The 12482-nt window shown below is 35.9% G+C and overlaps 1 protein-coding gene and 1 pseudogene across 3 annotated transcripts in view; one reads left to right on the top strand and one right to left on the bottom strand.

Moving 5' to 3' along the window:
* LOC121826140 (vomeronasal type-2 receptor 116-like) overlaps positions 1-12482 on the bottom strand; it is a 478502-nt pseudogene that overhangs the window by 159973 nt on the left and 306047 nt on the right.
* Positions 6391-12482, top strand: part of LOC143271865 (vomeronasal type-2 receptor 116-like) — a 36742-nt gene continuing 30650 nt past the window's right edge. For all 3 annotated transcript variants that reach the window (XM_076564340.1, XM_076564336.1, XM_076564348.1), the window contains exon 1: positions 6391-6587. In XM_076564340.1, coding sequence (XP_076420455.1) covers positions 6391-6587 — 197 coding nt within the window. The remainder of the gene's footprint in view (positions 6588-12482) is intronic.

Genomic DNA, 12482 nt, shown 5'->3' with positions numbered 1-12482 from the left:
GCTCTATCCAACATTCTTATAAATAGCCCTTTAGAAGAGGCAGAAGCGGCTGGAGGATAAGGATCTGGGCCCTCCCAAGGCCATCCTGTTTTTCTGTCTCTCTCCCGGTTATATTTATATCTAAATATCTTATATCTCACTCCTCAAAAGTACTCTGGGGTAAAATGTGGAAGCTGGTCTCCCAGTTGGCTTCTCACAGTCAGGATATTACCACAGAGTAAAGAATTGGAAAAAGATGTTTCAAGAAAATTTACCTAAGAAGCAAGCTTGTGTGACATTTTTAATATATGACACAATAGACTTCAATCCACAACTAATCAAAACTGTTAGGAAAGGACACTAAATATTCATCAAAGAAAAAAAAAACTATGAAGATCACATTTCAATTTGTATCATCTCTGTCCCAAGACAAGGTCACCGAAGTTTGTAAAAGAACCATGAGTACGTATTAAATCATATATTGACTCCCACACATTAATATTAGGAGACATCAATACTCCACTCTCGACAATGGTCAGGTAATGCAGATAAAAACTAAAAAGAGAAATGCTGTCACTAAAAGATATTGTAAACCAAATGGACCTAGCAGATATAAACTAAACATTTTCCCTCAACAAAAAGAACATGCCTTTTTCTCTGTACCTCATGGTACTTTCTCCAAAAATGACTAGATTTCCATTTGCTTGGAAACAAAGCAATTCTCAACAGGTACATGAAAACTGAAATGTTGCTGGGCAGTGGTGGCGCACGCCTTTAATCCCAGCACTTGGGAGGCAGAGCCAGGCGGATCTCTGTGAGTTCGATGCCAGCCTGGTCTAGAGAGGGAGATCCAGGACAGGCACCAAAACGACACAGAAAAACCCTGTCTCGAAAAACCAAAAAAAAAAAAAAAAAAAAGAAAGAAAAGAAAAAAAAAAAGGAAAATGAAATGTCTTCCTGCATTGTATCGGGCCATCATGTATTAAAGCTAGATACAAACAACAACAGCAATAGCAAAATCTCACAAACTCAAGGAAACTGGACAACTCTGTAGGGAATGAAAAATAGGCCAAGACAGAAATAAAAAATTAATGACATCCTAGAATTCTGTTATAATGAATACACTGTTTTCTCAAACTTGGGACACAAGGAAAAGGGGCTCCAAGTGACAAATTTATATCACTAAGTGCTGACCAAATATACTGGAGAGATCTCACACTATAAACATGACAGCAAACATGCAAGTGCTGTGGGATGTTCTGTATGTCCTGTGGGAGCCCATTCTTGGGTTCCTCATGGCTTTACCCAGCAGGTCCTCATAGAGGATGATTAGGACCACTGGCCTGAGTGCAGGTGTCTGAGATGGTATGCACTTGGCTGTGCTGGGGGATAGTCTGTATGTCAAATTGCTCATGTTGGTCAATAAATAAAACCTGATTGGCCATGGCTAGGCAGGAAGTATATGTGGGACTAACAGAGAAGAGAAAAAAGAGAACAGGAAGGCAGAAGGAGTCACTGCCTGCAGCAGCCACCATGACAAGGAAGATGTAAAGTACCAGTAAGCCACGAGCCATGTGGCAGGGTATAGATTTGTGGAAATGGATTAATTTAAGCTATAAGAACAGTTAGCAAGCAGCCTGCCACAGCCATAGAGTTTGAAGCAATATAAGTCTCTGTGTTTACTTGGTTGGGTCTGAGGGGCTGTGGGACTGGAAGGTGAGAGAGATTTGTCCTGGCTGTGGGCAAGGCAGGAAAACTCTATCTACATGCAAGCCCTGGGGTGATAACAAAATGAAATAGTGTCACCCAAGAGTAGATGAAAAGACAATCAAGGTGAGGGCTGAAATCAATACAATAGAAGCAACGTGAACAATACAAAGAATCAAAGTGCTGTTTCTGGGTAAAATCAATAAGAAATGTTAGTCCCTGTCCACATGAACTAAAAGACACAGAAACATTAACCAGACTGAATAAAGTAAGAAATGAAAAGTGGCAATCACCAGACATTGCGGAAATGCAGAGCACCTTAAGAACATGCTTTGGATAACTATGCTCAACCATTTTGGAAAACATAAAATATGTAGGCATTTTTCTCAATAGGCATCACCTACCAAAGTTAACTCAAGATCATACATACAATTTAAATAGATGTACAACCCCTAGTGAAATAGGAGCAGTCATTAAGTCTCTCAACCAAAAAAAAAAAAAGCCAGGCCCATATGGTTTTAGTGCAGAAATCTATAAGACTTCTGAAGAATAATTAACACCAATACTCAACCAATTATCCCACAAAAACAGGCACAGAAGGTACATTGTTCAATTCACTTTACAAGGCACTTACCCTGATATGCAAATCTGTTAAATATTAAACACAAAAGGAGAATTACAGACCAATTTCTCTTATGAAATTATATGCAAAATCTCAGTAAAATACTTGCAAATCAAATCTGATAATGCATCAAAAATATTATCCACCATCATCAAGTCAGCCTCATCCCACAGCTGCAGGGATGATTGAATATGTGCAACTCAATTAATGTAATCTACCACATACACAAAATTAAAAAAAGGAAATAACACTTGATCACATTATGAGATGAAGAAAAGCCTTTGAAAGAGTCCAGCAACATTTGGTCATAAAAGTTCTAGAGATAATAGGGATAAAGAGAACATACCTCAGCATGATTATCACAGTTTAAACCAAGTCCATGGCCAAAAGTAAAAAAAAATAAAAACTTGATTTCTTTATAAACAGGATTAGATTTTATTTTCCATTTTTTCAAAACCTAAAAGACAACATGAATACAAAAGTACACTCAATTGCTTTGGCTATAAAAGTTGAATGCCATTGTTAAGATTCTCTCATAATGGTAACAATGGGTAGTTAAAATATGAACAAATAAATTAATAAACATGTAGGAGTTGTGGGAATAAAAGGGAATGTTTCTAGGGTGAGTAGAAGCTGAGGAGTAGAAGCTATATTGTAGTAATCACATACAGCTACTCAGTTAGTAAATATAAGGGTATCTAATGGTCCATCCATACCCGTCATGGAACCTTCTGAAAGTACATTAGTCAGGATAGCAAATAAGTACTTGTATCATCATGTTTATTTCATTAACATTCAGAATATACTAGATATGGAATCAATATTCATGTCACTCAAAAATGAGGAAATAAAAGATTTCAGCTAAAATTTTGTAATTTTTATTTTCATCTGTACTGAAATTCATTATTTTTATCTGCAATGATTTCTTAGAATTTTGATAGTTTTATTCCATCAATTACTATACTTAAATATATAAACAGTGATTTTTAACTAAGCCATAGACACAGATTTTAGAGAAGTTTAAATAAACAGATTCTATATAATTCAAAAAGGCTTAGAACCAAAGATAAATTAAACAAATAAGATTACTGGATTGAGGCTTCTTTTAGACACATTGGAATTGAGAGGAAAATCTCACAGGATTTATTTACACACAATGGACTTGTCCTCAGCCTGGAAATATTAAATGATGTCATTAGCAAGAAATGAGGCAAAATTGGGAAGTCACCATGTTACCTAAACAGACAGACTCTAGAAATTCAGTCTTTTCACAGACTCTATAAAATTTTATATGACAATCTGCATATTTGTGTGTATGTGATTGTGAGTTTGTGTGTACATGTGATAGATTTCTGGATAGGTATTGTTTAAACCTATCCACAAATCCAGCACTACAGAAAGCACTAGAAGGAAAATGCCAACCTCAGAAAGTCAGATACTCCCACGTAAACACAGGCAATAGATAACACCACAGCAGTAAATACCAAAGAAGAGAAGTACCCACACACTACCCCCAAAATATAACAGAAACTAACAATCACTGGTCATTAATATCCCTTAATATTAATGGACTGAATTCACCTATAAAAAGACACAGGCTAACAGAATGGATATGAAAGCAGGACCCATCTTTCTGCTGCATACAAAAAACACACCTCAAATTCAAAGATTGACACTACCTCAGAATTAAAAGACTGGGAAAAGTCTTTGCAATCAAATGGTCTTAAGAAGCAAGCCCGTGTAGCCATCCTGATATCCAACAAAATAGACTTCAAACTAAAATCAATCAAAAGAGATCAAGAAGGGCATTACATACTCATCAGAGGAAAGATCCACCAAAATGAAGTTTCAGTTATGAACATTTATGCCCCAAACACAAGGCCACCCACATATGTAAAAGAAACATTACTAAAGCATAAATAACACATAAACCCCACACATTAATAGTGGGAGACTTCAACAGCTGACTCTTACTACTGGACAGATCTTCCAAATTGAAACTTAACAGAGAAATAAGGGACTTAGCTGTTGTTATGACTCAAATGGACTTAATCAAGATCTACTGAACATGCCTTCCTAACAAAAAAGAATATACCTTCTTCTCAGCACCCGATGGAACCTTCTCTAAAATCGACCACATACTTGGCCACAAAGCAAATCTCAACAAATACAAAAAAATTGGAATAACCTCCTGTGTTCTTTCAGACTACCATGGTTTCAAGTTAGATTTCAACAAAAATTACAGAAAGCCTATAATCTCATGGAAACTTAATGCTCAACTAAATGTGTACATGTGCATGTTTTTGGGTATGTTCACATATATGCAAATATTTTACTCAAAAATATAGGAGAGGTAGTTTTTGAGAACTGATGGCCTTGAGGAACTAGAGATAGGGTACCATGTGAATCCAATAAAAGGAAAATATGACACTTGTGTCATTAATTCAACATGCACACATACAAACACAAACACACATCAAAAATTAAGAAGGAAACTACATAGATAGAGGAATGGAATGAGTAGTAAGATGAGCAACACATATGAGTGAGAGAGGGAAAAATACCAAAAAAAGGACATGCTACATGTGTCACTTGCCAAAACATAAAGTATATTACTTTTATAAAAAATAATAATTATACTATATAAAACAAAACTGGATACCATGCTGAAACTATAGCAGGGGAATTTTTATTTGCACTTTCCATGAAAGGTAAATTATCTCTGTCTTCCTACAAAAGATTCTTCCTGTCACATTTCCACATTTTCATATCCAAGGCCCCCAGAATAGCTCATCATAGAACCATAGGTCATACAGTGTTTAAATGTTTATTATTAAGGGTACAATAAGATCCACATGAGAACACTAGCCCTGTGTGCCCTGTCTCAAATACTAAATAGGACACATCACTAAACACAGTAAACAATTGCTCTACATTGTTCTGCTTTCTGTGCAGTCCCAAAACACTGAAAAAGGCTCATCAGAACACTCACACTGGCATTGCAAATTCTAGAATGCAAACCAAAAGAAAGCTAGTAAAATTGTATAAGAGCAATTTACACATTAAACTGAGGATCACTTCAGAATTTCTACTTGCTTCTAAGATACTCAAAAAATTCTTCTATGCAGCCACTAGTAGATTATAAAATGAACAAAAAGAATATAGGAAATCAAAGATGAAGCAGAAGAAATGGGTCAACACATGGAATTAAACTATTAGAACTGAGACTTGGGGATGAAGATAATGTTTTAGAAATCAAATATTTGCCTTATCTTCTGTTTAATAATGTTTGGATTGGAGGATCAATGAGAGATATTATTTTGCATTTGAAATATAAGAAGAAGTTATGGAACTTGCTGAATATTTTAAAAACACTTTTGCAATGCTATAAATGTAACAAAGGCTGTATGTAGAGATGGATAGTTGTAGAACAGCAGGATTCAGGACATTTTGGAATTTGGCCTGATTATCGGTTCACAAAATATTGGAAGCACAGGATCTGTTTGGCTATCCTGTGACTGTCACAGGTGTAGCATAGGCTCCACTATGCAAGCGGTGTGGAACTCATTTGCTGTAAACATGGAGCTGCTTTTCCCTACAGGGCTTTTGTGCTACAATTCCCAGTATGTACCCATGAATTCTAACTTTATTAGTTCTCCCTGAACCTTTGTTACATATCTCAATGTGGATCATCTGCCAAAATCTACTGACATCATTTCTAAAGGCATTAAAATAAACAGAGTGTTCAAGCAGTTCTGGGACCAAATTTTCCCAAAATGACATCCTTCAAAGACCCTTAATTTTCACAAATATGAGTGATGTCATGAAATTACCTGAAGTCTCCTCATATACATTTATACACCAAATTTAATCACATGGACATCAGCTGCAGAGCCCCGGGGAAGATACTGTCCAAGATTCCTACAGAGGGGCTGAATCATCTGGAAGAAAGGAATCATGAACACACAAGTAGCCTCTCCTACAGAAATAAAAACAGGTTGGAATATGCAGGTGCCCATATAATGTGCTGATCTTAACAGCACTTCACAACACACACTGATCAGGCTTCAAGTTGGACAAAGATGTTCACTTTGATTTTCCTCCTCTTGCTCCTGAACATTCCACTTCTTGTGTCCAGTATCACCCATCCCAAGTGCTTTTGGAGAATGAAGCAGAATAATGACAAGGATGGAGATTTGTTGACAAGTTGTATCTTCTTCCTTTTAACAGTTCAGTGTCCTGTGGAGAAGGATTATTTCAACTACATTCTGAATACCCAGTAAGTTTCTTTCTATTTTCTATTTAAATGTCATTATGAATATTTCATGTTGGGGAGGAAGATGAGAATCAGAGAATGCTTTGAGTCTCTGCTCTGTTACCCAATTTGCAAACAAATAAACAACCCCATATTCTTTTAGAGACTCAATGTTCTTTTTCTACTTTTAATTTGTCCAGAGACTGTTGTTATTCTCCCAGTTATTCTCTTACTTAACAGGCTACATTTGAGTGAAGAAAGGGCTCTCTAATTTCTTCCATCCCATATAGCCCTCCTCTTGACAGTTTCCACAGCACAGTAGCTGGTGGTGTCTTACTGAACAAAACCCCAATCTATTCAATGACTATCATTCTAAATGAGTGTAAGTAAATGACAGTCAAGTAGAGTCTGTGATGACCCTTTGATCATTACATCACTCCTAATACATGTGCTAGGGCAACTAATATTTGTGGTATTCCCAGCCCCAGAGAATTTTTCCATATCTATTCAGGTACTCTCTCAGATGCTCTGCATGTGGTCACATTGTGCCTTCTAAAGCTGCATCAAGAATGAAAGTAGGAGACCTGCCCACTGTGAACTTCATATGTGTTCCTGTTTCCCCATTTTCACCCATATACATGGATTACTACAGGCCATTAATTTCAAAGTCTAGTTATTCACTGTCTCTTTAGGTTGAAGAAGGATGTGTAGACTGAAAATGACATGTTTGCATTCTTTGAAATGTAGGGTCAGTAATAGTGGTGATTACTTACTTTCTATATCCCTTGGCTGAGTGACAGCAGTGGCATGTGATATTTGGCCACACTTGAGAACAGTTACATACTAGCACATCTTTGCTATTTTTTAAGAAGCATGTATCTCTTCTCCTTATGTCTAAGCTGTTTATTCTCTGACACTTATATCACATTTAACTCATATGTTTCTCTTTCTGTAATTTTACTAGTTATAGCTGACCTGCATATTTTACCAATTTCGGCAATATACACATTTTGATTTTGTGTACTGCAGGGATTTTTTTTTTCAAACATAGCACTTTAGTCCAGTTTTTTGCTCTAACAGTTCAATTAATTGATGATTGTTATTGTGTAGTGTGCAGGAGTTAGTGTTTGAGATTCATAAGTTACAATATTGAATTCTTGTTGAGTGTTACTGACAATGTCAATGACATTTTTCCATATGGTAATAAATAATATAATAAGATGGTTTTTATTTAAAAATGCATAGATGTATATCTGTATTTGTACCTAAAGCTACCACAGTGGTACAATTTCTAAGTGGGATTCAGGCTGTATTTAACTCTGAGTGAATCATTCTTAATAAAAGAGTATTTCTGAGTTTGAAGCTTATTTGTCAGATAATGCAAAATCAGTTAAAAGACAAGAGTATTATTCTTCTTCCCATACTTATAAGCACAAAATGAAATTGTTCTATGCTTACTAACTTTCTGACTATATTTATTTTCAAAATCCATAAATACCTTCCATACATAGCACACTTTATAATCTTTTAGCATACAAAATATAATGCTGATACAAATAAATCTTACTACAATTTCCAGATGTCCCTAGTTTTCAATACAATGCAAATGTTGTGCATTTGTTAGTGAAAATGAATGCAAAATGTGCTCTCTATGAGAAATTTTATGTTGGTCAGATATATCAAGTATTATTATATTGAACATACTTGTATAAACATAAAATAGGTGAACAATACTAGAGTTCATTAACATGCTGTTAATATCACCATATGGGAAATGGAATAGGGGTATCCCTGTGCATTTAATGCCAGGCCAGTCTATAGCCAATTGTCACTCCAAACCATAGAATCCATTGCCCCTTTTTGGCATAAATGAGTAGTTGTCATACACACACACACACACACACACACACACACACACACAGAGAGAGAGAGAGAGAGAGAGAGAGAGAGAGAGAGAGAGAGAGAGATACATATATTTAACAGATATACTCTGATATTTAAAATTATTACAAAATAAATATTTTAAAAAATTTGTTCCTGAAATAGATAAACAAGAAAGAAAAAAGAAAAAGATAGGGATAAACATGAGGGAATATGTAAAATATATTACCAAATAATTACAATGAATTATCAGTACTTGAGCCAAATATTGTCTCAGAAAGACTACTGTGCATTCAACTGTCATACTTTGAATGCTGTATCCAATTGAGTTTATAAAATTTCATAAAAATTACCAGAAAGTTGACTCATGCACCATATGTATTTTTCATACTGTTCAATAATTTCAAAATGAATTTAAGATCAGGTTTTCCATTTTGTCAAAGACTGTGCCCTTGTATTTGCCTGCTGAGCAAGCATGCAAAACCAGAGATGGACAGTCCTCTCTGTGGAAAATGCAAAGTCTCATCTTATTTATGTTAGATGCACTCTCATCAACTTTTAAAGATTTTTCAAGCTTCCAGCTTCTCTGTCATTTCAATCTCACAAAACAGTATATTTGTTTTAATCATAGTAGATGGTTGGGAATAACATTCAGTACAGGATAAGACTCATCCTGATTACAAATGATCATCTATAGATTTCTGTTCAAAATAAACAGTGTTCCATTTACAATGCACCAACTGTAGACTATCAGTTTGTTCTGGCCTTGGCTATTTCTGTTGTTGAAGTCAAAAGCAAACCTGATCTTTTTATAAAATATGACTCTTCTACTTCTATACCAACAGGGGGTATAATACTGTGTCACAATTATAAAATCTCTTTTATTTTTTTTGAACAAAATCTTGAAACTCCCCTTAATTATGTCTCTAACAAAGACATCAGGTATACGGTGGTGCTTACAAAACCTTACTGGGCAGCATCTGTCATCATTGGGACTTCCTAAAAATCTACAAATCTCAATAGTTTTATTTGGGATGATTTTGCAAGAAATCCTGTATTCACTGGTAGCTTTCCAGGATGCTAAGAAGAGTGTGAGGAGGAGACTGGCCTCACGGTCATGTCCAATTTTGTAGCTCAAGGGTACAATTCAGAGACTTGATGGTGCTTCCACATGTCCTTGTGTGAAACAAAGATGATGGAAAAAGTAACAAGTAAAGAGATTTTCTAGAATACTCATGAGAAGTGTGCTTTTAGGAGTGCATGATACCTCATGCTGCTTCCTTCTTGTGTCCTAGGCCATTTAGCTTACCTATGGACCCTTCCATCCTATCATGAACGATCATAATCACTTTCCCTGTCTGTATCAGAAGCCTCCCAAAGGCACATCTCTAGGAGAGGCCATGATCTCTTTAATGTTTCACTTCAACAGGCTCTGGATTGGATTGTCCATTATAGAAAATGATCAGACTACTTTATTTCTTTCACATTTGAGAAACAACATGAAAAAAATATTCTATTTCACCTTTGTGATCATGCTCCCAGGCAACAAGTATTTTTACATGTCAAGAGCTGATGAGTGTTATAAACAAATCATAACATATCCATAAATGTAGTTGTCATTTATAGTGACACAAACAGGATTCAAGCTGGGAGCCTTAGAGCGGTGGATCTCTAGGTATGCAGAGAATATGGGCTACCACTTCACAATGGGATGGCACTACAAGTAAGATAAGATTCACGCTTGACTCATCTCTTGGGACTCTAGCTTTTGCACCCCACTATGCTGAGATTTCTGGTTTTAAAATTTAGTCAAGGCATTTGTATAGTGGTATTTTATTTATACTGAAATGTGATTTTAATTGTATGTTAATAAATAAAGATGACCGGAGGTTAGAGCTATTAGCAAGCCATAGGAAAGCAGGGCGGTGGTGGAGTACACTTATAATCCCAGCAATTGGTAGGCAGAGCTAGGTAAGCCTCTGTGTGTTCAAGGATACAGCCAGCATTGGAGACACATACCTTTAAGATCTGGAGGGCTGTACTTACAGGCAGTGAAGAGGCAGTCACGTGTTTGGGTTTACATCCAATGAGAAGGCAGAACAGAAAGACTATATAAAGACAAACACACAGGAAGTAGGTCTCATTTGGAGAGGTAGGACCACCGCAGGAGGAATGGTAAGGTTTTAGCTCTGAGCTCTGACCTCTTGGCTTTCTCTTTTACATTCGTTCTGTGTTTCTTATTTAATAAGATGGTTGGTTACATCTACACAACGGTCCATCTCAAATACTCAGATGATTACCTGGAAAGGCTGGGTGGATTAATTTTAACTGTGAGGTCTTGTTATCTAATTGTAAGACACTGAAAAACTGCTCATCTAATGCCTTGTTGGGATGGCTAATGGTGAGGACTATTGACATGGCCTTTAGTTGTGACAGTGACACTGTATACAATGCTGTTCATGCTGTGTCCCTTGCCCTTCTTTAACAAGAAGATAATCAGCCAATGGACAATAGCAAAAAACCTATTATTAACTGCATTAAGGTAGTAGTTCCTCTATTGGGTGATATTTGGTCTCATCAATGTCATTGTGCTTAAGAGTTTTTCAGATGCTCAAATCTAGTGTATTAAGAAATAGTCACCAAATAGAAACTTCAGAACATTTTTCTTTCTGTGGAAATAAATCAAAAGAGTGCTGTAAGTCTCTACTGCAAAGCCAATTAAGTGGAAGAAACAATTTATCAATGAAAATTAGTGATTATGGTACAAAGCCCCCAAACAATATCAGTCCATACTGATACTGAAAATATATCAGTTCTTAGTTATTAATGCTCTCCATGTTGAGAAGTTGAGCCCCATTTATTAATTCTCAAATATGTTGTAATCAGTGTACGAGATAATTTTCACAAGTGTCCTTAGCTGATTCTACCCCCACTCTCAACTTTGGGGACCTCACTTAAAACTCTAAGAGTAATTACCGTAGAAATTGTGCTGTGATTCAGTACAGTGAACACATGCATATTCACATATGTGAATAGATGTGTTTCATTGTGTATGTATGTATGTTTGTGTGTTCCTGTGTATCTGTGCTGCTTTACATATATGTAGGATTGTGTCTTCTGTATCTGACTGCATTTGTCAGTGCATGTGTCTGCATGTGCCTATGTGGATATTTTGCATGTTTCTGTGTATTGGATGCATATGAATATGTCTGTGTTGTTGTATATGGGTGTGTATGTGAGTGTCTGTTGGTATGTCTTTGGATGTGGGCATAAATTTGTCTGTGTCAGTGTCTCTCAGTGTGGTTGTTTGTGTCTTTGTATCTCTCCCTGGTGTATATTTCTGAGAACATGCATATTTGTGTGGGCCTGGGTATGTTTTGATTGTTTCTCTTTTTGTGTGTCTATTTGGGTGCATATGTCTCTCTGTCTATATGTGGCAGCATGTTTCTCTGTGTGTCTTAGTATGTATGGGGAATATGTGTAAATGAGTATATTGCTGTATTATGTATGTATTTTTGTATGGATATGAGTATCTCTATGTTTAGCAATGTGTGTGTATGTGTGTAGTTGTGACCTCTTGATCTAATTCACCAGTGTTACTGGTCTTACTTAATCTTCAAATTTTATATTGAGTAGATATACAAAGAATAGGGAGCCCTGTCTTCTTCCTAATTTTAGTGGGATTGGTTTGAGTTTCTCTCTATTTAATTAGATGTTGACTATAGGATTGTTGTAAATTGCCTGTATTGTGTTGAGGTATGTTCCCTGTATTCTTTCTTTCCCCAAGACTTTTATCATGAAGGGCTGTTGGATTTTGTCAAAGGCTATTTCAGCATCTAATAAGATTACCATGTGGTGTTTTTCTTTAAGATTGTTTATATAGTGGATTACATTGATTGATTTTCATATGTTGAACTATGCCTCAAAATCTGGGATAAAGTCTATTTGGTCATGATGGATGATCATATTGATGTGTTTTTAGACTCAGTTTGCACTTATTTGATTGAGTGTTTTACATCTATGTTCATAAGGGGAATT

This window comes from Peromyscus maniculatus, chromosome 1 (assembly GCF_049852395.1).
Source record: "Peromyscus maniculatus bairdii isolate BWxNUB_F1_BW_parent chromosome 1, HU_Pman_BW_mat_3.1, whole genome shotgun sequence".
Taxonomy (NCBI): domain Eukaryota; kingdom Metazoa; phylum Chordata; class Mammalia; order Rodentia; family Cricetidae; genus Peromyscus; species Peromyscus maniculatus.
Note: the sequence above shows the minus strand (reverse complement) of the source record. Positions and strands in the feature narration are given on the sequence as shown.